Source organism: Apus apus, chromosome 1 (assembly GCF_020740795.1).
Source record: "Apus apus isolate bApuApu2 chromosome 1, bApuApu2.pri.cur, whole genome shotgun sequence".
NCBI classification, from domain to species: domain Eukaryota; kingdom Metazoa; phylum Chordata; class Aves; order Apodiformes; family Apodidae; genus Apus; species Apus apus.
Window position 1 is genome coordinate 166,532,348 of NC_067282.1, and position 26,887 is coordinate 166,559,234.

General features: G+C 41.7%; 2 protein-coding genes across 5 annotated transcripts in view; both read left to right on the top strand.

The window, feature by feature from the left end:
* Nucleotides 1-21,458, top strand: part of OSBPL8 (oxysterol binding protein like 8) — a 95,035-nt gene extending 73,577 nt beyond the window's left edge. For all 4 annotated transcript variants that reach the window (XM_051626265.1, XM_051626274.1, XM_051626291.1 and 1 more), the window contains 15 exons: nt 424-595; nt 6,057-6,291; nt 7,115-7,299; nt 8,064-8,145; nt 8,830-8,928; nt 9,349-9,445; nt 9,783-9,881; nt 11,333-11,430; nt 12,737-12,826; nt 13,391-13,527; nt 13,854-14,039; nt 16,575-16,662; nt 17,066-17,168; nt 17,645-17,750; nt 17,995-21,458. In XM_051626265.1, coding sequence (XP_051482225.1) covers nt 424-595; nt 6,057-6,291; nt 7,115-7,299; nt 8,064-8,145; nt 8,830-8,928; nt 9,349-9,445; nt 9,783-9,881; nt 11,333-11,430; nt 12,737-12,826; nt 13,391-13,527; nt 13,854-14,039; nt 16,575-16,662; nt 17,066-17,168; nt 17,645-17,750; nt 17,995-18,130 — 1,913 coding nt within the window. In that variant the 3' untranslated portion in view covers nt 18,131-21,458. The remainder of the gene's footprint in view (nt 1-423; nt 596-6,056; nt 6,292-7,114; nt 7,300-8,063; nt 8,146-8,829; nt 8,929-9,348; nt 9,446-9,782; nt 9,882-11,332; nt 11,431-12,736; nt 12,827-13,390; nt 13,528-13,853; nt 14,040-16,574; nt 16,663-17,065; nt 17,169-17,644; nt 17,751-17,994) is intronic.
* A 992-nt stretch (nt 21,459-22,450) lies between these two features.
* Nucleotides 22,451-24,726, top strand: BBS10 (Bardet-Biedl syndrome 10). Its single transcript, XM_051622010.1, has 2 exons — nt 22,451-22,650; nt 22,752-24,726. The coding sequence occupies exons 1-2, from the start codon at nt 22,451-22,453 to the stop codon at nt 24,697-24,699; spliced, it is 2,148 nt and encodes a 715-aa protein (XP_051477970.1). The 3' UTR covers nt 24,700-24,726.
* Nucleotides 24,727-26,887: the final 2,161 nt, after the last annotated feature.

A 26,887-nucleotide genomic window follows, 5' to 3' on the forward strand; every position in this document is an offset into this window, starting at 1 on the left:
TGCTATCATAGCTCATTTTCCACATTGTTATTGTATTACATGAGCAAATTTTGCCAACTGATGCAGTTATTTAGTCTTCAAAACTAGAACAGGGCTGTAGACAACTTTGGAGGAATTCAACAGTTAGGTCCTGGATGGAAACATACTTGCATTAAGGAAGAAATGCTGGAATATGCTCTAAGAGAATAATGATTTACCTTGCTTGTCCTACCCTGAAGCATCCCTTGTACGAGAGCTGGGTAGCTGTGAGTTGTTTTTGTGTCTCCCCTAGATTAGAAAATCCAATACATGTGATATCAGTGACTGAAGTGTGTCTTCAAAGGCAATGAAAACAGACCCAAAAGAACTGTGAAATTAGGAAATGGAAGTTGTATAGTTCAGTTAAATCCTTAATTTTTAGTCTAATAATAGATTTCTTTTCAGGCAGGTGTTGGATGGATGCTTTGGAGCTAGCCCTGAAATGTTCAAGTCTGCTTAAACGTACAATGATTAGAGAAGGTAAAGAACATGATTTGAACTCTTCAGCAGACAGCACTCATGTCTCTCTCTATGGTCTGCTTCGTGCTAACAACTTGCACAGTGGAGAAAACTTACCGTAAGTGAATGAATTACTAAATCTGATCGTCCTTTTTGCACAACCTTGTAGTGATAACTTCTCCACAGGGAGAATCTCTTTCTAAGGTCGCAGTTCCTTTTGCTCCTATATTCTCTCAGTATGCCTTATTTGCACTGTGTTTTATATTGTATGTGGGTAAAATGAAAAAAACCAACCACCTTTTTCAAGCAAAGTGGATACAGAGGAAAGTTTGGCTGAAGGAACTCAAAGTTGATTATCACATCAGTAAGTTTACATACTCAGTTAAACTGTTAAAGTTTAATTTTTTTTGTATCTTGAAGTTAGTCTCTTTAGCTTCACCTGAAAGCAAGCTTAGTACGTGTGACAAAAGTTGGTAGATGTAAATGTAAGTTGCTGATCTTTGGTTAAATAAATGAATAATCCTGTCATTATTTAAATGGTGTTGAAAGGAAAATTCGGAGCTTCCAAACCCCCTTGCTTTCTAACACTCCTTACCGAAGTGGGAGGCTGGGTGCAGCTGGGTAGGGATTCCAAGATGAAGACCCAATGACAACAAACGAGCTGTTATTGAGCAGGCATTCTTTATTGCAGCGCTGGGCAGCACTGGGGATTCTCCACCATGAGTGCCCCGAGGAGTTAGGGAAACACCCCAACTAATACACACCAAAAGCATACATATTCAGTTCCGTGTCAGTGAGTTCCCAGAATTATTTTACATAGTCATTTTATTTCCTGGAATTGGCTATCTTTGTAATTATGCATGCTTGAGAGTCTCCTGGGGGGTCTTTGTTGATTCTAGTCCTTTGTCATCTTTGTCCTGTCTCTGGTCCTGGTCCTGTCTCCAGTCTCCCACTGGTCGATTGCCCAGGTGGGTCAGAATCAACATGAGTCTTGTCTGTAGGCACCACAGGTCTTAGAAGACTTAATGTTATCACAACCTGCAGGATGCTTGGCATCATTGGCTGACAGTTTTACAAAGCACATTGTTTTAAAAGTAACCCACCTGTTCAGCTAACTTAGTACAGCAAATTAATTATTTTAGTAAATTTTTATTAGGTTATATTTCTATTGAATCTACTAATGAGTATCCTATGACTGTCAGTGTCTGCATTTGAATAATCAGATGAATAATTATTTAGTCATCCTATTATTAAATATACAAAAGTTGAAAGAATCTGGTTTCACCTTGGTATCTGATGTCCGAGTGCCCTTGAGTAACTCCCTGTTTATTTGAATAAATCCTCTCAGCCAGATTTTGGTAGCCTAAGCTTTTGTGAAAATACATCATTAAACAGGCACGGCAAATGAATGGTGTTTACAAACACTTCAATTGCGGTGCCAAAATGCATTAGAAAATATAAAAAGATTTAGTGCTTTATTTGAAATAATTGAGTCTGAAGCTTAGCACTATGCACAGTTTCTCTCAGTAATCTTCCACCAATTCCATGTACTTCCAGGTGGACATAAATTTATTTCAAGTAATGGCTTCCACCCCTGAAGATTTAGCTGTCTTACCTGTCTTTTCTGGGTGGGAAGGAATTTTGTCCTGCTGTAACGAGTACACTCCTGTATTGGAGACAAGACCTAGACTGGGAGAAGTGCGGTTCTTTGTTCCTTCTGGCATAGGTGCTCTGTGAAAAGCACAGAAACTATTGCTCCCAGCCCAGGTTCTAGACCCTGTCCAGATGACCAAGCAGACTCAGCTACAATTTTGTTGTTTTCCATCATCTCATGGAAACAATAAAACTACCGTGTACAATTCAGCTGGACATCTGTACTCATGAACGGTAGTTTAATATCAACAGCTGGCCTAGATTAAAATCACAGCAATTGTCTACAACTGTTAAGTATAATTAAGACTAATGGTTTAATTAAGTAGATCTAAGGATATAGCACATTCTAAGGGTACCGAGTGTGCTTAACTATCTAAGCAACAAAACCTGCAGGCCTAGTTTTAATGGGGCTGGCAGGAAAGGGAGAAGAAAGGTACAAACTAGTTTTCCAAAGTTCAGTAATAGCAAAAGAAGATTCAAGGAAAACATTCGACTGATACTTGTTGAAGACGATCACATGAAAAACAGATGAAGAAAAAGCAGAGGCATTCAAGTCCTTTTTTTTTGCCTCGGTCTTTAATGATACTCATGGAACTTGGGCTGCCCGACCCTGAGTTGAAAGACCACGAGTACGAAAATGGTGACTCTCTCCATCTGTAGACACTAAAATTGTTAAGAGACCAGTTTCATCAGCAGAATGTTCGCAAGGCCAGGGGACCGGGTGGGATTCATCCTAGAGTACTGAAGGAGCTAGCTGGTTTTATGGCAGGAACCCTCCTGACCATCTGTGGAGAACCGGCCTTCCCAAATACCTGTCTCTCACTCACATTGGCCGCAATAGACGTAAACAGACAAATAAAAAAAAAAAGAGAAGAGGCGACAACACTGCGGGATGGGTGGGGCTGCGGCTGGGACCTACAGAACGAGGGACAGAGACGGCCAGTCCCACCTTGCTGTGTCTGCAGCCAGGACTCGGGCTTGGCAGGAGCTGCCTCCTGGGGCCGGGAGCCGAGCGGACTCAAAGACCGAGCAAAAGACGGTCATTGTGGGTCGTTATCGGTCGTTGCCGGTCGTTGTTCACAGCTGCGGGCAGAAAGGAGACAGAAGATAGAAGAAGGAGTAATAAGAGACCAAACAAAAGAAAGCCCGCCGAGGCTGTGTCCCTGCTTTCCCTCGGCTCGCTGCTTTTTCTCGTGGAGCCTGTTCGCCGAGGAGCTGCGGGGAAGGAGCCAAGAGGCGGAGGAGCGGAGCGGGAGCCCTCTAGCAGAGCGGATACAAACCAAAGGGCCCCGGGGGCCGTTGCCCCCCGCCGTTGCCGCCGGTCGCTGTGCCGCCCGCCGCAGCCGCAGCCCCGGACGCAGCCCGGGCCGCGCCGCCGCTGCTGCGGTTGCAGCTTAACGCCGCAGTTGCCGCCAAACCTATCGGCGTTTCTGAGACGGAAACTGTAAGAGAGACTCACTGACCGAGAAGTCTTTTCTCTCTGTCCTTCTCTGCTTTCTTTTCCCCGGGCGAAAATAATCAGCCACATTCACAGACACGCACCTCGCCTGGTCTGTGTGGGGAAATCTTGGGCTCTCTACCCTCGCTGTCATAGCGTTTCCTTCTATCGATTGCGTAGCGCGCTCAGATACCCAGTTCACAAGTACAAACGTTACACACCCCAAGTTTCATCTCCGGTAACCACGTTTGCACATCCAGCTCTCCCTTCCCACACTCCGTCTTGTAACGCTGTTACATTAAAGTGGTACTTGAAGCACACAGTCTCTGTGTTTGTGCCGGGGCGCGCGTCCGAGCGGAGCTGGAGTTCTGGAGACATGCCCGGTGTAGCCAGCCCATCCCAAGCTAGGGACGGGACACTGGGAGATGAAAAACCAGCCAACTAGGGCTATTCCTCCTCTAATTAAGGAGAAGAGGGGGTGACCCATGATTCGACTCAAGTTTTTCTAGCCCAGGTCGAACTCGGACTGCAACACCATCTTCCAAAGGTCTTGAAAAGTCTGGGCCGGGCCCCTCTGGAAGCTAGCCAGCATTGTTTTGGTTCACAAGGGCGTGAGGGAAACCCAGGAAACTACAGGCTTGTTAGTCTTACTTCATTACTTGAAAAAACTTATGGGGAAGACCATACTGAGTGCTCTTGAAAGACATTTGAAGAACAATGTCCATCAGGCACAATCTACATGGGTTCACAAAGAGAAAGCCTTGTTTAAACTAATTAGATGTCCTTCTATAAGGTTGAGAGATCAGTCTGGAGAGAAGACTCTGGAGAGACCTCATAGCAGCCTTCCAGTATCTGAGGGCACCTACAGGAAAGTTGGAGAGAGACTTTTTTCAAGGGCTTGTAGTGAGAGGACAAGGAGTAATCGATTAAAACTGTAAGAGGGTAGATTTAGGTTAGACATTAGGAAGAAATTATTTAGTGTGAGGGTGGTGAGACACAGGAACAGGTTGTCCAGGGAAGTTGTGGAAGTCTCATCCTTGGAAGTGTTCAAGGCCAGGCTGGATGGGGCTTTGAGCAACCTGGTCTAGTGGGAGGTGTCCCTGCCCATGCAGGGGGGTTGGAACTTGATTATCTTCAAGGTCCCTTCCAACCCAAACCACTCTGTGATTCTACAATAAGGTCTCCAAGCGAGTGGGTGTAGTTTTTCTGGATTTTAGTAAGGCTTTTGATAACTGTCCTTCACAGCATCCTTCAGGACAAGTTGTCCAGCTTTAGGATAAGCAGGTTCATGTTGTGCTGGGTGGATAACTGGCTGAACAGCAGGGCTTAAAGTGTTGTAGTGAATGGGGCTACATCTGGCTGGTGACCATTCAAGTCACCAGCACTGTTCCTCGGGGCTCAGTCCTAGGGACTCCTCTGTTCAGTATTTCCATCAGTGACCTGAACACAAGAGTTGAATGCATGATTAGCCAGTTTGCTGACAGTACCAAACTGGGAGGTACTGTTGACTTTCTTAAGGAATGAGAGGCCTTGCAGAGAGATCTGGGTAGATTGAAGCATTGGGCAATCATCAGTGGCATGAAATTTAACAAGAATAAATGCTGGATTCTGCACCTGGGACAGAGTAACACCGGACACAAGAATAAATTGGGAGAGGAGTGGCTGGAGGGCAGCCCTGCAGAAAGGGCTCTCCGTGAGTCAGCAGTGTGTCTTAGTAGCCAGGAGGGCAACCAGCGTCCTGGAGTGCACCAAACACAGCATAACCAGCCAGCCAAAAAGCTTTGTTGGTGTCGAGTCACCTTGAGTACTGTGTGCAGTCCTGGGCACCACAATACAAGAAGAATGTGAAGATCCTTGAATGCTTCCAGAGGAAGGCAAGAAAGCTGGTGAAAGGACTGGAAGGAATTTCCTATGAGGAGTGTCTGAGGATTTCAGGTGTCTAGTTTGGAGAAAAGGAGGCTGAGGGGTCACCTCATTGCTCTTTGCAGCTTACTGAGTAGGGGAAGTGGATGGGGAGGTGCTGATCTGTTCTCCTTGGTATCCAGTGATAGTATGTGTGGGAATGGTTCAGAGCTATGCCAGGGGAGGGTTTAAGAGTGGACATTAGGAAACGTTTATTTGCTGAGAGGGTGTTCAAGTACTAGAACAGGCTTCCTGGAGAGGTGGTTGCTGCCCCAAGCCTGTCAGTGTTTGAGACATTTGGACAATGCCCTAATAACATCCTTTAACTTGGTCAGCCCTGAATTAGTCAGGCAGTTGGACTAGAAGACCATTGTACATCCTTTCCAATGGAACTGTTCTAAGTTGGTGCGTTGGACAGTTCGGTGACAAGAGTACATCCTGTATTTTTCCAGTGAAGCTAGTTTACATTGCTGCCAGATCAGGTTTGATATTGGCAATTTTAGTGTGTGTTTTATTAAGATCCTGGTTTGGAAACAGGAAAGTATTGTGTGATGTTGAAGATTTGTGTAACCTTTATTTTTTGCAGGTTAAATGACAGTGAAATTGAAAGGCATCACTTTAAAGATCAAGATATGTACTCTGACAAATCTGATAAGGAAAATGACCATGACCACGAGGAATCTGATAATGATGGATTGGGGAAGAGTGAGGAAAGTGATAGCGACACATCGGAGCGACAGGACGATTCTTACGTTGATCCAGAACCGATCGATATCAAGGAAACTACTTATTTAGAACAGAGTCCTGAAGAACTTGGGGAGGTAAAAGTGCTGTTGATGTAGTGAGTAAGCAGCATCTTCAAACAGAAAGCGGATATTTTAGAGGTCAGACTGAGTTGAAAGCTGACTTGCAGGATTTACTTTCATATTTTCAGCAATAATGGGGGAAGAGCTTCTGTTCATCCATGTTCTGCTCTGCTTTGCCACTGTTGCACTTGTGCCTGAGGTTTCGACAGAGATAATGAGATTGTCTAGAACATTGTTCTGACAGAAAGTGCCCAGCTTGGAAGGGCTACCTGCAGCAGAAGCAGACCATGTCTACCCATCCTTTTGGTTTAATTTCTGTTTGGTTTCATTAACTTCTTTTTTTTTCTTCAAGGAAAAATCTTCCAGTTGAAGTTGAAATGTACCCCTAAGTAGTGGTTTTCCTTAACCAGTGATACTGCTACCTGATCAAGGCAGTGAAAAGCATAAATGTGGCAGCTTTCATGGTGGGGAAAAGTTGATATAGGGAACAGCCTTTTGCTGTACCAGTCTGGCTTGAGAACACAGGATGATGTACTTGATGCCTAGGAAAGGACTAAGGGAGGATTTCTGAACAAAATTGTACTTCACATATTTCTGTTTTAGGGCTGATGCAAATGAATGCAATTTTTAATGCTGAATAGTATATCTGTCATACTGCATTGAAGGTATAAGTGCATTTAGAGACACTTTATGTTTCTCCCATAGTTTCAGTTTCTATGATTTGTTCATTTTAAGTATCCGTTTTGTGTTCTCATTGCATCCCTAGAATGTGTTGACCTTTCTTCTGGAGGATTATTTTTGTTGTCCTTTCTGTAAGCAGTTTTTTTGTTCATACTAGGCAGGGGAAGCTGCTCAGACAGAAGTTGTGTCAGAAGAAAACAAAAGTCTGATCTGGACACTGCTGAAGCAAGTCCGGCCAGGAATGGACTTGTCCAAGGTTGTACTGCCTACATTTATCTTGGAACCTCGTTCTTTCCTGGACAAGCTGTCTGATTACTACTACCATGCAGACTTTCTGTCTGAGTGAGTCAATGCTATCTCTAGTTTTCATTCTTACAATTTTTTAAACTAAAATGCGGTAACTGTATACTAAAAAGTTTGGCCCAGTGTACTTAATTTCATAGACTGCTTTGAGTTTGACAATATATCAGTCTTCAGATACCCTTGTTTTCTGAAAGCTAACTCCCTGAGAGCTCATATTGTACATGTTGAAGTCTGGCCCCTCTCAGTAAACACAATTGTGTTGCAGACATTTCTGGTTTAGCTTTTGAAGACTGATTAGAAGACTTCTCAAAATTGGTATATATTTTTTTTTTCTCTGGTGGCCTTATTTAAGTTGGTAAAACGGTACCAGTTAACCTTTTAAATACACTGTTAGGTTTCATTCAGTTTTATAGGTACATGCTCAAACATAGTTAATATATTAAGGACGGTAATTTTAAACGTTATTCAACAGTAAGTTCTGTACATGAGGAAGCTGGTTTTCTAAAGCAGTACCTTTTATAAATGGAAGAATTTCAGTGGGGGTGGAACAGGATTTAATGTTACAAAGAACAAACTCGATTATGGAAATACCATTTCTGATTTTTTTTGTTTGATTTCCTTTTTTAGATAATTATTTGAAAATCTGATTTGATTTAATCTAATAAGGCTGAAAGTTTTACAGTACTGCAAATCACAAAACTTTTGCTTTAGTCAGCTCCTAGATACAAGATAACAACAATTCATAGCATGTTCTAACTGAAACAATATTCATATTTGATCTCTCTGTTCTGTTTGTTTCATAGAGCTGCTCTTGAAGAGAATGCTTACAACCGCATGAAGAAAGTAGTGAAATGGTATTTGTCAGGATTCTACAAAAAGCCAAAGGTGTTCTCTCACATATTATTTTGTTTTTACTTTAGTCATTGTGTCTAGTTTGAGGGTTGAGGGATGCGCTAGTGTAAGTTTTTGGTTTTAAATTATATAGTTCAGCATTTTTTAAAAGCAAGGTTAAGTTTTCAGTATTTATGCAAATACATTGGGGACCTCTTTGGTCCCTAGCTGTGCTCAAAATGGACTATATTCAATTGGGGATTTTTCTTCTTGGAGTAGAAGTTGGACTAAGCTTTTTGTGATGAAGTCCAGCCAGTTTTATGTTTACTATTCTTAAGCGATAACATGCTGGAGTTGGAGGAGTAAAATTTCCACTACTTCATTTAGCCTTACACTGAGTATTCCTTATAGCCATATTGCTGGGAAACAGTATTTAAATAAGAAAGTGCTGACTGCCTAATCTCAGACAAAATGTCTGTAGTAATTCTCCTATTATATTCTGTTTGTTCTCGTGTAGCCTGGAACAGTTTGGCAAAAATAATAAATCTATGCAGATTTCCTTAGCGTGAAGAGCAGAGTAACTGGGCATCATATTCAAACAATGAAATGGAGTACAGTGTGCTTCTGTGTATATATTGTGACTTTTCTGTGTGTGTGTCTTTGGTGACAGACTGATAATGTATTTTGTAAGTTCTGTTCCTGCATTGTATAGTTACTTTCTGTTCTGTTTCTGCTTAGGGACTAAAAAAGCCGTACAATCCTATCCTTGGTGAGACTTTCCGCTGCATGTGGATTCATCCAAGGACAAACAGCAAGACTTTTTACATTGCAGAACAGGTAGCTGCAATAACTGCAACAAGTGTTTTGAAGAAGAATAGATGTATCACATTTTTGTTCTAGAAAAACGATGTGGCAGTTTCAGAAAATGTATTTAAATGTATGAATAGTATCCTAAAAGCTCTCCTGATCAGCACAGGTTCTTTTACAGATGTCTCTTTTTGTGTCTTCTAGAAGAGACAGAGAGAAAGGTGTTTTGAGCATTTCTGTTTCCTCTTCTTCCTGTAAAAGTCAGGAGCTAATTTTCTTAAATCTTGAAATTGAGGAAGAATGTTTGCTTGATATTTATCTTTAAAGATTATAGTCACATTTCACATATATTGACTGTATTCTATTCTCTGCAGCTGGAATTTTGCATTGTTGTTATTAGCTCAGGGTTTATACTATGTTGCATGTTCTTTTATTTTTTTTCCCCAACAGGTATCCCATCATCCTCCAATATCTGCCTTCTATGTTAGCAACCGCAAGGATGGTTTTTGCCTTAGTGGTAGCATTCTGGCCAAATCCAAGTTCTATGGTAAATAATGGGATTTTTTTGGTTGTGCCTTTATTGAGGAGTGTAAAATCAGTACAAGTGAGCCATGTTTTGTGGATGAAAGAAAGTCATTACAAGAATCAAATTTGATCATTGTAGTATGATTTCCATGTTTTGCTACTGGTCTTCGGAATTTTAATTTCTGTTTTTGCAATATTTTAATTTTTGATTGGAGGTGTGTATTGTAATGACTTCACTAGACAGAATAGATTGCAATGCTTAGTATACTGATGTTCTTAGTTTTATTACTCAGTTATTAGGAAATGTTGACTGTTGTTTTGCAGGGGCAGAAATGTGCTTTTCTGTCTTTGAATTTCAGGGAACTCATTATCTGCCATATTAGATGGAGAAGGACGGCTAACATTCCTGAATAGAGGAGAAGATTATGTAATGACAATGCCATATGCTCATTGTAAAGGTAGTGGCTTTTTTTCTTTCTCTCGATGGCAAAGTTATGAGAACAGAAGTTTATTATTCTCAACAGTTCATTATGCTAAATAGTGTGTTGTGTTGGATTCAAGCTTTCGTTTTAGAAGAGTGTTCTGAATGTTGGCAATAGTGGTGGCTTTAGGCTTCCACATACTTTATCAGGAGAAAAACACATCTATTGTTTAAGGCATGATCTGTTTTCTATCATGGAAATGAACTTTTTTCATAAATACTAAGAGCATATATATATAACTATCTGTCATACATGACAGTAATTTACTGTTTGAGTTGCTTTTTTTAAAGAACAGTTTTGAGCTGGTCCAGTATTTTCCTCTTGTAAATATAAAAGGTAGGCAATCACTCTCTGACTTCAGTGTAAATCATCACCATTTGTCTTTAGTTTCACTATGAGAAGCCAGTCAGTAGCTTGTAACGATTTCTAGAAGGTCAGTAGCAGTACAAAATACATTGCAGAGTTGCTGATTTTTAAACTGTTCCGTACTCGGGTATACCTACCCATATGTTCTCTGCCAAAATTCTCTTTTAGAAGCCTTGTAGTCAGCAACTGTACTAATTTCTTCATTTGAGATCTATGAAAATTAATTAGCAAAATTAGGTGATTTTACATTAGTTTTGTATGTTCTTCTCTCTCCATTGGTGCAAAGATCCTTTTAATATTCTGATGGATTTTTTAAATATATATAAATAATACTTAACAACTAAAAAGCACACAACATACATTCAAGTCAAACAGGAAGAGGGAGACAGGTGTGAATAATAAACCTGATGGGGAGAAATGCAGAAGAATATGCAGGGAAGGAGAATGGGCATGGTGAAAAAAAATGTATTTGCATATGCATTCAGTGTATGTAAAATATATTCCGTGTTTCAAATGCTGCATTGCAAGGCGAGAGACAGTAATAATGGGAAAGAAAGTGTGTTCAGCATTGTCAACTCTGTGCTTCCAAAAGTTCTTAGAGGGGATTAGAGTTGTCTTATGTTGGTTGTCCATTATTGTCTTCGTCTTTGATCTTACTGTACATACTACTTCTGTTCAAGTGATGTTTTTCTTTGCTGAGTTTATTGTACTTATTTTCCTGTTTTAACCTCAAAATTTTTCCACTTCCAATCATCTCCAGTAAGACTAAATACTATTCTTGCTGCAGCCAGCAGTATATGCTGCCAAATATATGTCTTAATAAACAGTTCTTCCAGCTTATCTGTAATGTACTTAGATATTTTTGTTTCTGTTTGATTATCTTATTTGGTAGAAAGATCATGCTTATTGTTAGGAAAGGTCATCTGAAAGGTCATCTGATACTTTTCCTCTGGCACAGACACGTTTACTCTAGGAGTTGTGCCCAAAGAAGTTAGTGGTTTTGTCTTGTTTAGTTACAAGCATCCAATTTAGCTTTTTTCTTTTTTTTTCTTCTCTTGCAGGAATTCTTTATGGCACAATGACCTTAGAGCTTGGGGGAACAGTCAGCATCACCTGTGAGAAAACTGGCTACAGTGCAGCAATTGAATTCAAACTCAAGGTTAATAAATGCTGCAAGTGGGCACAAGGAGGAGAATGCGTGTATAATGATAATTTAAAAGAAAAATAGTATTGGGTCACTCCTTAGATTCAGTCTGATATTGAATATTGAATTGTCTTTTGCAAAACTGAGAAACTAATTTTAATTGCTACATATCCAGCTGTGTGTATCTTGTATCTAGCAAATAGTGATTTATTTATTTTTAATTATTATTATTTTTTGAAAGGAATTATATTGTTATATATAGAGTGTTGTCTTCATCTCTGGTAACAACAGATGCAAACTTTGCTAAGCTGTATGAATCTTAAGAACAGCTGTAGTGAGGAAAAAGCACCAGTGTGTCTTACCTGCAGCATTAGCAACAGTGTGTGTTTAGGAAAGCCCAGTAACAGAAGTGTTTAGTGATCCGACCAGTGGTTTGGGTATTTTGTATACTGTTGTTAATATACTGTGGTGATTTTTAATTATCTAAAAGTGTTCATGCTCTTTAAACTCCCGAAGAGCCCTTGCAGGAGAACTCAGACCCAGGTTCCCCTATTCTGTCATGACAGTTGCTCATGACACCTTGAATAAAGATGATGTGCAAAGGCCTTGGTTAACATTTAAATCAGTCTAATGTCCAGTGCTAAGCAACAATATTCATGGGCTATTTCTTGCACCTTGCCACTCACAAAAGCTAAACAAAGGTTTCTAAGCTACTTACAGATGGCTTGCACTTCTGAAATACACCATCTTTGAGGCAGAAACTGATTTAAAGTTAAACAAATAGTTCAGAGGTGTGCATGTGGAGAGGGAAACTGTATTCAGTTGAAGTTATAGTGGAAACATAAAAGTTAGAAGGCTGTGTTAATTGATATTTTGCCTCATCAGCCCACAGGGTACATGTGCAGCCTATCAAAAAGGCTGAAGAAAATCCATAGCAATCATTTTTGTTGCTGCTTCCGCAAGGGTTAATCTCTAGGAGCAAATGGTCCTTGGCAAAGTGGTGAATTTAGTGTAGCAAATGACTGTTTCCTTCAAGGTATCATTGTGTCGCTGTTTTCTGTATTATTTTCCATTTTCTTTCCACATTTCTTTGAAAATGCTTTTGTTCAGCAAATCTTTTCTGAAAGTACAGCACAGAACATTTTATTGTGGTTTTAGACTTTGTTTTGGGGATTAAATAGGCAGAAGTTATAGTATTAAAAGCCATCAGGGTTGTTTACATCACATTACCTAAATGCACTTTTTTCCCTAACACTAAACATAAGTGCAAAAATAATTTGCTATTAAAACAAACATGAAAACATTGATTTTTGTTTTGCAGCCTTTTTTGGGTAACAACGACAGTGTTAACCAAATATCAGGGAAAATTAAGCTTGGCAAAGAAGTTCTGGCTATTTTGGAGGGTCACTGGGTAAGTAGTGAGTGATGGTGTTTTATAAATTCTGGCTGGTATTTGAGACAGGTGAGAATAACACTTAGCTGCAAAAAAGACTCAAGATTATTAAAAAAAAAAAGTTGATTGAGTGCCACTTTTATAGAAAGACAGTTATAAAAAAAATACAGATTCAACATACTTGCAATTGTTAAAAGGTGGGAGGGTTCTGTACATTTGGTAGTTTGTGAAGAAAATACATTTCTGCTTGTGAAATATTTTTAGTTTATGTTGTAGTACTATGAAGAATTGTTATGGCATCAGCATTAAGTATTTAACCTTGTTTCAGTTCTGGTGAGATCACACGGCCTCCACTGTTTTTGGCTGTGGTAATGGTTCTGTTGCATCTCTGTTCCAAGTTGGAGCTAGCACAGAATGCAGAAACTGTATTTTAAAGTTAGCACATCTAATATTCTTAGCTATGTGCATCCAAAAGAAAATAAATCCTTGTTACAAAAAAAATTGTTTATTCCTCCCTTTTGTGTTATTTTGACACTCTTTGAGATTATTAAAGTTAAGGTAACTGAATTATGTATATTACAGGACAGTGAAGTTACTATTAGTGACAAGAAGACAGGTATTTCGGAGACATTCTGGAACCCAACATCTGAAATCAAGCAGCGTAGATTACCTAGATACACAGTGAAGTTTGAAGAGCAAGATGACTTTGAGTCAGAGAAGTAAGTTTTCTTTAGAACCATGTATAATTATTTTAACAAAATAGAACTCAATTCTTCTCCAAATTATTAACAAATTATGATTTATTGCTTTCCTGTGTTTGCTGATAGTAGCCTGTAGAGGAGAAAGCAGGACCATTAAATACAAGATCATTATTTCAGACCTTACAGTCATGGAAAGTCTTGATAGAAGTGTAGATAAATCTTATATTACAATATGGTAATATTTTATTAGAGGTTGATCCCTTTACTTAGCCTATAATTTAAAAAAAAGTTTGCAATTATTTCTGTCAACCACATTGTAACTCTCTGTATTGCTCGTTTGTCAGGCTTTGGCAACAAGTGACAAGAGCAATAAATAATAAAGACCAAACAGAAGCTACTCATGAGAAATACATTCTGGAAGAAGCTCAGAGAAGGAGTGCCAAAGAGAGGAAACTTAAGGGTGAAGAGTGGACATGCAAGTTGTTTGATCAGGATTCAGTCACTGGAGAATGGCACTACAAATACGCTGAGTGAGTCCTGGAGTGCTTGTAACAGAGGGTGTTTGTTAAATGCTTGGTAGGGTCACTGAGCCCCTTGCTGTGCTTTCAGATACGTACCTGAGTTCAAACTCATGAAATGCACAATGCTACTGGTTTCAATTAGTTAATTAATTAATTAAAATGTGTTTTAATTAAAACGCATTATTTTTTAGCTGAGCTTGGTAGGGCTTTCACCAAAGAGAGGATATTAATATGTCATGTTGAAAAGGCAGTGCTTGCCAATGCAGCAAACCTTGCTTCACGTAACAATCGCAATAGGCTTTTTATTTTTTACTTCCATGGTTTTGTACCTCCACAAGTCCAGGCTATGCTACAGAGGTTTTTGGGCATGGCACTTTGGGATGCCTTGTGCTCCTTTCCCTCTCCCCCGAAGACTGACCAGAGCTGCTACACATTTTTTCCAGACTGGAAAATATGCTACATATGGGAATACCAGCTGGAAATCAGAAAAGCCTGTACTTAATCAAACTGAGCAATTTCATTTGTTACAAGTTAGAATATATACAGGTTTACAGCAGTGGTTACTGCTGGGACCCGGTGGCTCAGCTCATCTGTTAAATATGCTCTGTACACATGAGTGTTTGTGAAGCCCTTTCACATGAGTGTTTGTGAAGCTTTTTCTGTGATCACTGGGATCAGAAGATGAAGCTGCCTTTCCAACTGCTGGGGAGCATTTTTTATTCTCACCAACTCCTGAAAGAGTCAGCTTGGAGCTGAGCCCTTTGCTAGTGATGGTTTTCACAGAACGCCCACATTCTCTTGATTCTTTTCCAATACCCAGAATGTTACTATATTGCAAAGATTGTAAAAAATCCAAAGATTATATACTCTTGAGTTAAGTAATTCTGAAGCCATTGATGCTGGAAGTATATTCCCGTGGCTAAACCTGGGAAACCTTCATGTTTCTGTACAAGAATAGCAACATTGAGGCAGTGGCCTAAGTGTATGTACAGGGGAAGAGTACAAGAATCCTCAGTACTCTTCACGTCTCCAGCAAATTTGCAACTTGGAGATTTCCTGGAACCAAGCAGGGATTCTGTGTATTTTTGCAACTCTCAATAGATTTCTTTTCTGTATATTTCCTTGGTTTCCTCTGCAGTCTGTGCAGACTTGTGGCACCCAAAGCATCCTGCAGCAGGGGCTCTGTGAAGCACCCTTTCTTGGTTTGAACCTTCTAGTCCTGTTGATTGCTCTTCCTGTTGGAAGAGTTGTGAATAGTACAGCTGAATTGACTGCCCATACTGTTGAACCTTGTGCAAAACTATCAGGAAAAATACTGCACTTTAAATCTGTTAGACTGTCCCCTGCAGCTTTTAAGACCTATTTGTTGTCTCCTTGGGGCCTTACAGTTCAAGGATGCACCACGGAAGTTTTACTGTGTGCTAGAAAAGAGTCTGCACTGTCAGCAGTCCCTGGGAGAAATTTCTGTCTTCTTTTACTCATATAATGCCAGCTCACTACCTGATCCATATAGAGAGCAGTCTTTTATGCTTACTGAGAAAGCTGTGTTCACTGAGCTGTGGCATTTGTTAAGGTATCTAGATTATGGATTTAGGTATCTGGATTACAGATAGAAAAGACTTTTGGGAGAGCAATGCCTTGTTCTTACCCAGTTACCTTAGATGATGTTTAATTCAAGTAAGGTTAAGCCAAGATGTAAATGCAGGTCTACATTCACAACATCTGAAGCAGCTACAAATGTTTTAAAAGGCATAAAGGAGGAAATTAAAGGAAATCCATGCTTAATCTTCTCTCACTAAAGTTGTGCATCAGGATGATCTTCATGCAGCTGACTTAGAAGTTTCTGTCCTGAAAAGGTGGGAATGTCCGTCTTTGCCTTTGGCTGGTTGTTCTCCAGTGAATTGTGTGTTTTCTGCTTGATTTTTTAAATTCTGTATCAACCTGTACCTGGAAAAGCACTCTTGAAAAATCAGAACAAGCAAACTGCATAGCTCATTAGTGCCTCTTGAAACCAGTCTTTATACCATTAGCCACTTTGGGATGAAAGCAGGTTTGAGGTGACTGATTCTTAACTTTACCTTCCTATTCTTAACCTCTGCTTTCTAGGCATCTTTTAAAAGAAAATCAACAAAACACAAAAAAGCACTCCAAAATAATAATAATTTGTAAAATCCTGTAATTTCCCTATAGTTCTAAAATAGTAACTATACATTAAGAAGAAAACTTCTTCACGTTTGACATATGCATATCACTAGCCAAATAAATTAATAATTATATTGTTGGTTAATACAATAGCTTGTACTCTTACCAGCTGGATGATGGGTTGGCCTGGATAAGAAGTTTATTTTGTGGCTCTCTTGGCCCTTCAGTCTAGGACTGTGCTATAGTTTGAAGACAGGATTGCTTATTCCATGTCCAGCTTCTATGTAGACAGAAGGAACTTTAACTTATCCATAGCAAATAGTTTCTGAGCAGGAAAATATTTCTGAAATAAGTTGCTGGATATAATTAATATAACTAATCTATTATATTCACTTTGTCTAGTACCAGACCATGGGACCCTTTGAATGATATGATCCAATTTGAAAAAGATGGCACCATCCAAACTAAAGTTCGACATCGGACACCGATGGTATGTTCCAGTTCTGTTAGCAGGCACAGCAAGATCCAGGGACTTGTATGTGTTGCATTAAACGTATAGAGGTCATCAAAGCATTGTTAGTGATGGGGAATACTACTGCTATCCTACAGAAATGTGGTTTATCCAGTCCATTGTCTTTCACTTCCATGTTGGGTCCTAAGTGGTAGAGATGGGTTGATTGGATAGGAATATAAAATATGCAGACTTGTTCTCAACAGTTTAATGTGTATTTTCCATTAAATGGGAAGATGCACACATTTTAGGCTGCTTATACATCAAAAATTGTAACTTGAAGTTCTGTTAGATATTGTGCTTTTAAATATTACTGTTTGAATGTGCTGCTTTGCTACACATCTGGTTGTCCGGAAGTAATTAATACATTTATCAATTGTAGGTGAATGTTCCAAAAATCAAACGAAAGCCAACCAGTCAGAAGAAAGGGGAGTGTGGTTTCTCATCCCCAGAGCCTGATAACCAGGATTCCTCTGGGAGTGAAGGTAGGAAAAGATACATATGTATACAGAAATTATAAATTTATTAGGCAAATGGAGTTCTGTAGTCACATGGACTCGTCTTGTCTTGATGCTTATATGATGAAACAATGCTGAAAATAATGATGAAAAAGTTTCACCCAATGTGAAGTTCTTTCTGGACAAAAAGAAGCAGAATGTCTTCTTTTGAATTGTTTTAATTTGTAGGTTGGTAAGTTGTTAGAAGGCAGATTTTTGTTGTTGATAATGCTTGCAGAAGTTAAACAATATAGTGATTGCTGTCCTTCTGTGCTATAGGTGACTCTGAAATAAAGCTTTAGTTTAGAAATAAAGTATAGAATAAATAAAGTTTATTAAAAAAGCTTAGTTAGGAAGCTTTCTCCTCATTTTTGCAGCTGGCTGAGTTTTTCGTTAGTACTTTGTTCCTTTTTTGACTTAGCAGTTACTTCAGTGAACTACACCTGGCTTTTGTATTTTTCCAGCGCAACTTCTGAAGCATAATACAAGAATAAGGAAAAAAGGGGCAGACCTTGGTGAACTGCAGAGTGCCATTGAATCTATAAAGGAAACACAAGAAGACATTAAGAGGTAGTATTATATAAATTGCTTTAAAATGGTTTAGAGAATACTCATTTTTTAGCTTTTTTTCCCTTGGAGACCAGTATGAATCTTTCTGATGTCTTTAAAACTACCCTGCTTCCCCAATGTTGTTTGCTCAATGATGTTTCATAGTTTTCCTCAAAAACTGTCTTTTGCAGGGAGCCCTAACATACTAGAAAATGCCAAGTTGTCCAAACTGTAATTTACAGGATATTATTTTTTTATCTTGCAGAGACATTATGGCTCTACGAAATAGAGTCGCTTCTAATTCACCACCTGTGGACTACCATTTCTTGCAGTTTAAGCACTATGTCTTCATTTTACTGATGGTTCTGCTGCAGCTTATCATTAATTTCTTGTTCAAATAGGAAGTGTGAACAAGGGCCTTTTCGAACTGGAATGATCAAACTCTTACTAGGGACCATATTTTTAGGTGGGACTTTAAATGATGCAACATTATCTAAGAGCCCTGTAGCATCCACTTACAGAACTTTGCCTCTGCCTCCATGGTTCAGAATCATACTCCCATCTACCCAGTGGAAGTAAGAACTGCGTAAGTGCCAGTACACTCTTGCTCCTGGTGTGTGCCTCTGTCCCACAGACATACGACATCAGCCTTGTGTTTTATATTATGTCACATGCTCTACTGATGAATCTTCATCACAGCACAGATGAAGTTAAAAATCTAGAGGTCAGACCCTGTAGGTAGGATGTGATTCCTGTTACCACAGAATGATAAACGAGCGTACTTTGTTACACGGAAACTTAGCATTTTTTGTAACAGAGGAACTTTTGAAGTAGCCAACAGATTTTGTAAACGTCATTGGGTGTTTGGAAGTAAACTTTTGTTTAAGGTCCAACAAATACATGATCACGAGTGTCAGGAATTGGCGAGTAAAAAGCTGAAGTCTTTGGGAATTCTGCAATGTAATGTCCTTGATTTGTTTTGGAAGTATGACAGTTTTTATCCTGAATTACTACAGTGGCTTGTAAGCCAGCTGTTTTATTTTTATAGTTTTAGAACTTCAGATTATTCATACAACCATTCCTGCATCTACTGTATAGAGCACATTTTTAACAGTACAGCACCCGGTAGCGTACTGTCTTGGTCCACACTCTCTCATGAATTTCAAATGTCAAGGATTTACGGTTTGTTTGTAAGTCTAGAAAACCTACAGCTTTGAATTTACATTTGTGTATGGCCATGTTGCAGTATGCAGACAGACTGCTGATGCTGGCTCTTTCTTATTTTTAAGACAAAATGTGAAGACGCAGAGGTGTGCTTAGTATGTAGCTTGAGTTTATCATCCCAAAAGGCAGACAATGGATAACAGAATTTGGGCACTGTCCTGAGTTCCCTTGCAAATGAAAACGTGTGTTTACAAGAGGAGGATCTTCAGAAATTGTGGGAGGGCTAACAACACACGTCAAAGCAAATGAGAGCGAAATCCTAAGTCTGTCTTAAATCCCTCCTTACTGCAATATATACTACCTAACAGGACACACAGACACACCTATTCATTATGCTGTAGCCATACAGATTAATGTGAAGCTTAAGTTTCAACTGAAAAAACAGGGTTTTTAACACTTTGATTTGCACAAATATATGCATGCATAGAACTTGTAAAACTTCAGCAAAAAAATGTTGTGCCAGTGTTTACCTGGTGAATTCTTTATGCCAGTCAAGCGTACCAAGTCAGAAGGGGGCTGTAGTACTGTAAAGGTACTTAGCAACCCTGATGAGACAAGAGGAGGAAGGGCGGCACAATGCAAAGGGCAGCCAAGTTTGTTTTCAGAGGATCTGCTCAGAAATCAAATCCGTCCCGGGCAGTGGAATAGTTCAAAGGTTACTCGTGGCTTTTTACTATGGCCTGGTTATCCCTCAGCCTCAGGCAGCTTTCCTGACTGTCCAGGTGATCTGCCTTTCTGTTCTGTATCAGTCTTGCCCGGTGTTTAGTGAAAATTCTATTTGTTACCTGTCAGTCTAGCTCATGTATTCCTGTGGCTGACACATCTTCACATGCCTCCCCTTCTCTTTTACCTTCCCCTCCTTTTGGACCTCAGCTACAGAAAACTTTATTGCTTAAGCAGTCAACTTCAGCTTATTTCTTACAACTTCATATTAGCATAGTTTGGTCTTGAATGATTTTCTGGAATGTGGTACCTTAACCAGAGTGATCTTGTACACATGGGCAAGACCAAACTTGATTTGACTTCTATTACATCTACAACTGATGGGGTAAAATTTGTGAATATATGAAGCTCTTTGCTGTTACAAAAACATTAAAAAAAAAAATAAATCCCTAAGTTAAGTCTCCAAACAGAAGCTGAAGTTCTTAGTAATGTATAAAATGGCATAAAGAAACCAGACTATAGTTTTAATTTGATGTTCTCTGCCTGGAATTTGGCCATTCATTATTGTATTCAGATGTCAAAGCTTTACCTGTCTTAAGATCCATTACAAGCCTTTAAGCATACTCTGTACATGGGAGTAATACCAGAGGAAATGAGTGAGAATTTGGGCAATAACTTCAATCCCCTGTAATAATACTTTGTTAATTTGAGGTGCTGAAACTTCCTGACTGATAGTTACAAGCTTTTTTATCTTCTTTGTAAATAAGAATGTCTTTCTGCCCTTTCATGTTGACTTTTTAATTACTTCTATTCAAGATCAGTTAATAACACAGTCTGCATGTATTTTTACATGGACTGCATAGTAGTAAGTGTGGATTTGACCCAGCTGGCTGGCAGTGCAGTGTTGTACAGTGTCAGACTAAACGGACAGTCCGTATCTGAAATTCATGCTCAACTGAAGATAAGTAGAAGACACGAACAGAGAGAGACAAAATGCCTGTTCTTATTTTCCTTTTCAACTTATTTTTTAGAGTTTAATTCTGTTGTAAAAGTGGTTTTAGTGATGGCCCAAGAAGGTAAAGTATATATGATGGAACTTTTTGACAAAATTTGCCGACTTCTGCTTGACTGTATCATTACATAACTTAAAAGTCTGAAAAGTACATTGAAAACCTAGTAATTCCTGCTTCGCTGGGTTTTGTATGATATTCCCTCATATAAATAGAGCAAAGAAATTCCTTGTTTGATTTTTCCAGTACAGCTGGTCACAGGTGTGTACAAAGCCTTTTCTTTAGTGCATCACCATTGTCCTATTCAATCCTGCTGTGTAGCTGATCTTGAATATTAAGTACTTAATACTGAGCCCTGCACATAGTTACAAAAACTAATTGTACAGTTTGCAGATGTTTGAGGACTGTGGCCTCCTACTAGTTTTAAAGTTTAAAACAGCACTTGTTTTCACATTTGATTTACAAACCTTGTTTTGTTTTGTTTGGGTTTTCTTGTACAGGAAATATTTTCAAAATTTATTGCCATGTGGTTTTGTTGGTTTGGGTTTGTTTTGTTGTTTTTTTCAAATGTGTTCTAAGCCTTTAATTTGCCACGTAGATACAGACTGCCTAGTTAGGTACAGATGACCTAAGGTAAGAATACACCATGTGAAATGTAGTAAACATCACTTTCAGCCCTAGATGATGTTTGTTGCATTTCACATGTTGATTTCTTTAAATAGTTGTCGTTACTTAAGATTGTTTCCGCACCCAACCCACCCATTAAATCTTATACATTGTTTGAAAGGTTGTCCCATAAAATGTAGTCATGGTGGTTTCTTCCCCCCCGTTACTTTGTTGTTGTTCACTGCCCTTTGGGAATTCCCTTTGGGAATTTTTTTTTTTTTTTTTTTGCTAGACTGGTGTTTATGAAACAGACTTTGGATTCAGTGTTTTGTATAGTTTCTTAACGGCTATTGCTTTACCACTGTTTGTGTAAATAGCATATAACAAGGATTCTGTACATCTAAGTTTTAACGATTGTTATTTCAAGGGTATCCCGAAATCACAGCAAATTTAGGAGCTATTCAAGTATTGTAAACAGTGCCTTTTTGATGGGTTTCTTGCTGTTCTTGAGATATGTAAAGAAGATTTGTCAAGTTTGTGCCATATGTAACATCTGACCTTTTGTGAGGGCTTTTGCGTTTGAAAACTAACTTTCCTGCTTCGTCAGACCCGGGGGGCGGGAAAGGAATTAACTCTTAAAACACGTGAAATTATTTCCTGTTCTGGCTGGTGAGCCGTGAGCGGAGGATTTGATACAGGGAAGCTGCAATACTTCGTTTGTGGTATGACAGAAATAGCCATAACAAACCAGCACCCTCACGGGCAGATTATTTCGGCTTTCTGTCCTTAACCCAGCAGTGCGGGCGGCGGGCGGGCTCCCGCAGCCGCTCCCCGCGCCCCGGCCTTTCGTTTGACCAAGCGGGAAAGTTGAGTCTTCAGCCGCACCGAGCCCGCCCGCGTGTTGCTGCCCCGCGCTGCACCCCCTGGGCCCGCTGTTTGTTCCAGGGCGGCGGAGCGGGAGGGCTCGGGGCTGGGGCCGCTCCCGCCGCACTCAATAAAGACGTGTCGCACCTCCGCGCTGCTCCCTTCCATGCGCCGGGACCGGGACCGGGCCTGCCTCAGGGCCCCCACCCCTCAGGGCCTCCCGTTTCTCGCACGGCCCCGGGACCCGCTCCGGGCCCGCCCTGCGGCGGCCGCGCCCGCCCCGGCCCCGGCTGGGGCGGGGCCCGTGGCCCAGCCCTGCGGCGCGGCGGGCGGAAGGGGCGGGGCGGGGCTGCCATGGCGGGGCGGCGGGAGCCGGGGCGGCAGGAGCCGGGGCGGCTGGCGCAGGAGGCGGCGGCGCTGGCGGGCGCGGTGCGCGGCGCCCTGGGGCCGCGGGGCGGGCGGGCGCTGCTGGTGCGGCCCGGCGGGCGGGCGCTGCTGACGCGGGACGGGCGGCGCCTGCTGGAGGCGCTGGGCCTGGAGCCGCCCGCGGCCAGGTACGGCGCTGGGCCGGGGCGGGGGCCGGGCGGGGGCCGGGGCGGGGACCGGGGCGGGGGCCGGGGCGGGCGGAGCCGTCTAACCGCCGGTCTGCCGACAGGATGATGGCGGCCTGCGCCTGCAGCCACCGCGCCGCGACGGGGGACGGCGCCAAGAGCTTCGTGGTGCTGCTGGCCGGCGTGCTGGGCGGGCTGCGGGCGGCGGGCCCGCGCGGGGGGCTGCGGCGGGCGCTGCGGGCCTTCGAGGCGCGGGTGCTGGAGCGGGCCGTGGCGCGGGGCCTGCGGCCGCACCTCCTGCCGGCCTTCCCCGGGCGGCGGGCGGACGGGGAGGCCCTGGAGGCGCTGCTGGAGGCCTACCTGGCCGGCCGGCTGGGCCCGGGCGAGCGGCGGCCGCTGGCGCGGCTGTGCGGCGAGTACTGCCGGCGCTGCGCCCCGCCCGCCGGGCTCTGCCCGCCGCTGCTGCGCCTGCTGGCGGGGCGCTTCGCGGAGCTGCACGCCGCCGTGCCCGGGCTCCCCCTGGCCAGCTCCAGGGTCCTGCCCGGGATCGTCCTCTGCAGGGACTTCGCGGCCTACTGCCCTGCTGACGGGGAGCTGCGGGCCGTGCTGGTCACGCAGCCCCTGCGGGCCGCCCTCACGGCTCCCGGCGTCGAGTTTGTTGCCGAGTCCGAGGGTCAGTATCGGGCCTCCCTGCGCTGGGCCGCGGGCAGGACGGAGGCCTTGATGAAACGCTTCCAGCGCAGCAACGTCAAACTGTTACTGTCGAGTGTGAAGCAAGAGGACGTAGTTATCTGCTGTGCAAAATCCTACGGCGTGTCTGTGGTAGAGTGCCTGTCGGAGGAGGAGGTGGCCCTCATCGGTGAAGTCACGGGAATCTTGCCTTATTCACCTCTGGGTGATACCGCGCAGGAAGAAATCGCTGAAACCGCGGTGGCAACGTTTTGCCAGCCCTTGCTGCTGGGCTCAAAGCGGTGGGCTCACATCGGCTTCACCAGCGTGTGCAGCTTTCAGCCCCACTGCCTCATTCTTTGTGGGCCGGTGGAAGGTGTTAACGAGCAACACGCGGCTGCTTTGCAAGGGGCGCTTACAATGCTGCAGCAGCTGTTTAAAACAGTTGATCAGAGGGAGGAATTCCAGGCAGAGGGTGGAAGCCAGAGTGAAGCCTCAGATGTTTGCAGGTGCCATCCTTCAGCCATGCAAAGGCAACTGGTAATAGAAGGAATTTCTTGTAACAGTAGTCAGGTTTCTGAACGACAACTGCAAACACCTGAAACAGAGACACAGATTGTAGATGCTGTTTTACAGGGAAGTGAAAGTCCAGCATGTGTGCAAACAGACTTGCAGCTACCCTCAAATCCCATCTCACACATCAAAGAATTCAATGTTTCCGCTGAAGGTGATGGAGCTACAAGGGGCATAGAGAAACCACGTGTGAAATGCGAGCACCCAGGTGGCATGCTCGGGAGCTGTAGTCGTGACTCCCGTCTGGACAATCAGAGGAGCCACAGCACTGCTTTATCCACAGCAGATTATGCTAATGTAGTCACTGCCGGTGAACGCCTAGATGTTGGCGAAGACCTAGAGAAAACAAGTTGCAATATAGTTCCATTGAAACATGAAAAGAGCTGTGCAAGTGCTGTACAGAATTATTCCAGGTCCCTCATAGAAGCAGGATCAGTTTTGCCAGTAGGAGGTTACTTTGAAATCCTGTTACATTATTATATTCAGTGCTATGCAAAACAGCTTCAGCAGTCAGAGGTAACTGTCATAGCTAATGTTGTTGCTGATGCTTTGCTAAGTATCCCCAGGTCCTTATACAGGACAGCAGAACAAAACAGCTTTATGAAATTCTACCTCAAAACCATAAATACACTCAGAAAAAATCAGCCACTACTGATCGATGAGAAAGGCTTAGAATCAGTGTATTGCAAATACCAGTTAGTCACTTCAGTTCTTCATTGTGTTTCACAGCTTCTCTCCATAGATCTAATAGTTGGTGTTCAGCGGCCGCTGCAAAAAATGGAGGATAATTACTCAGAAGATGACTTCTGAAATCATTAATAAAGAATGGTTGTTATATACGTTTTCCTGTGTCTTCTTATCAAATGGATGTGTCTCAAAATTTAGTGCCAGAGACTAAAAGATCTCTTTTTAGGCCCAGGCAGGTAATGCACTCCTTTCCCCTTGGAAGAATAGGAAGAAAAATGTTAACCAGCTGAAATTTGTGGAAAACTGAGTTATGATCAACACATACTTGAAGATTCAAATATGAGAAAGCACAGCTGATTTGCACTGCAGATCTGCAATGCCTGGTCATCCACATGCAGAGGATCCTGTGTACATTCTAGGCAAAGGTGAACTTTGCCTCTTTCAGAGGTTTGAGTATTTGTGCAAGTTTGATGTGATTAGTTTTCCTGGCACATTAAAGGTTTCCTGTATGACATGAGCCACAGAGCTTGCAAGTTGTAAGCAAGGCGGGAGGGGAGTTCAGCCTTCAGAGTGGTCTGGACTGAATGTTTTTATGAATAAAAATATTTTTGTGTATATTGTGGTTTTGAATATAATGGGGAAAAACATAACTGTTAGCCTGGGGCAGGCAGTGGTGGGCCACTGCAGTATATGCCAACATAGATCTTGTGTGTTAGGAGATTGTGCATCTTCCATTGACTTCACTTCAGTCAAACTAGTAGAATTAAGAATAATTTCGCATCACGACTGGCTGGCATGTGCTCTGGCAAATTTGTTTATGTGATACTACCTTGTACAACTCTTGATTTTAACTATCCTGGGTTGAGTTGTGGTGCTACTGCAAAAGTCGGTGTCATCATGAGAACAGTTTACATAGACAATAACGCAGTCTTATGTGAAAACCTGAGACAATGTTTCAGTTCAGACTTCAGTCATTTGGGATTTTATTCTGGGCATTTGGTTGTTTTCTATTCTTTTTTTTTTTTCCCTTACAGGAATTTTCGACCTAATACAATTTGCTTTAATCTTCCTATCACCTGGATGTCAATATACCTCTTTTGCTGCTGTGTCTTAAAAACTTCTGATTTGGTGTGGGAAGTTTTGAGTAATTGAACAGCTGCAGCTGATAGTGGTATCACACAGGTTCTCTATGTGCCATTGCTGGCTATTTTTTTTAATCTGCCATTAAAAAGTAGGATATTTAAAAACATAGGCACAAATCCTATTTGCTAAACTTGAGATTATTACAATGGGAAATCAGTATTTTTTTCCCCCATTAATTTATGCTGTCACTTTTTCAGTTTCTTCAGAAGAGTCTATCTACCAAAGTTGTTTCAGGTGTTCTGGCAGCAATGCTTTGTTTGACTACAATTTTCCATTGAAAGTTCATATATATTCTTGATAACATGCGGGTTTTTTTCCAGACTGACACACTGTTACAGCCATCTGCATATGAAAACCAGTGAAACTTAGTGTTGCTAGAGTGATTTCTTTACTGAAGGCTAGGAAAAGTATTTGGGGTTTTTTAGAACAATTTTTGGTGGCTGCAGAATCAAACACAGGGAAAAGAAACTCATATTCTTGCTGTTTCCACATGCTTTTGGTAGCTGCTTCATGTGACAGGTCCAGCATGAACAAAGAGATGTTTTGGAACTGCATGGTTCTGTGTCCTGTTTGCCCAGGTGGCCTCAGCGCCTCGGGAACTTCCACCAGCCCTGGCACTTCAGCAGGCGCTTGGGTTCTGTGTTTTACTGAGACTGTTTTGCCCTTGCACAAGCTTCTGCATACTCTGTTCAAACTGCTGACCAACTTGCTGGCCAGAGATTAATGATTTGCTTTGTGGCAGTCTAACAACTGGGGCACAGAGCATGTGAAGTCTGGCAGCAGTGGGGGATGTCTGCAGAAGCTGCTTTTACGGTCTCAAACTAGGTTTTCTCTAAATACAGGTAAAACAGGGAGAGCACTGTTCTGTTTCACATTGTTTTTTACCATTTGCACATCTGCACACTTCCAGATTTACTGCAGTTCCTTAGAAACTGTTAAAAATATTTTGTTGTGTGAATTGCCTCCTGGCTATTTGATTTAAATAGTGTCATTCCTGTCATTGGGAAGAGGAAAGACCAGAGATTTTATGATACATAGAATTCTTCAGCATGCCAGAGATAAAAGAGAGAATCTCAAAGTGACAATTACATAAAACTTCTTTTTCTGACCTGTTTCTGGTGAAACTTCTCAAGTCTGAAGGCTCATCCAGTCAGATGCTATATTTCAT

Excerpts from the sequence above, each read along its gene's own strand:
- BBS10 (XM_051622010.1), top strand. The coding sequence starts at position 22,451 with ATGGCGGGGCGGCGGGAGCCGGGGCGGCAGGAGCCGGGGCGGCTGGCG. Across the intron at positions 22,651-22,751 it reads CTGGAGCCGCCCGCGGCCAG|GATGATGGCGGCCTGCGCCT; the intron begins GTACGGCGCTGG and ends GTCTGCCGACAG.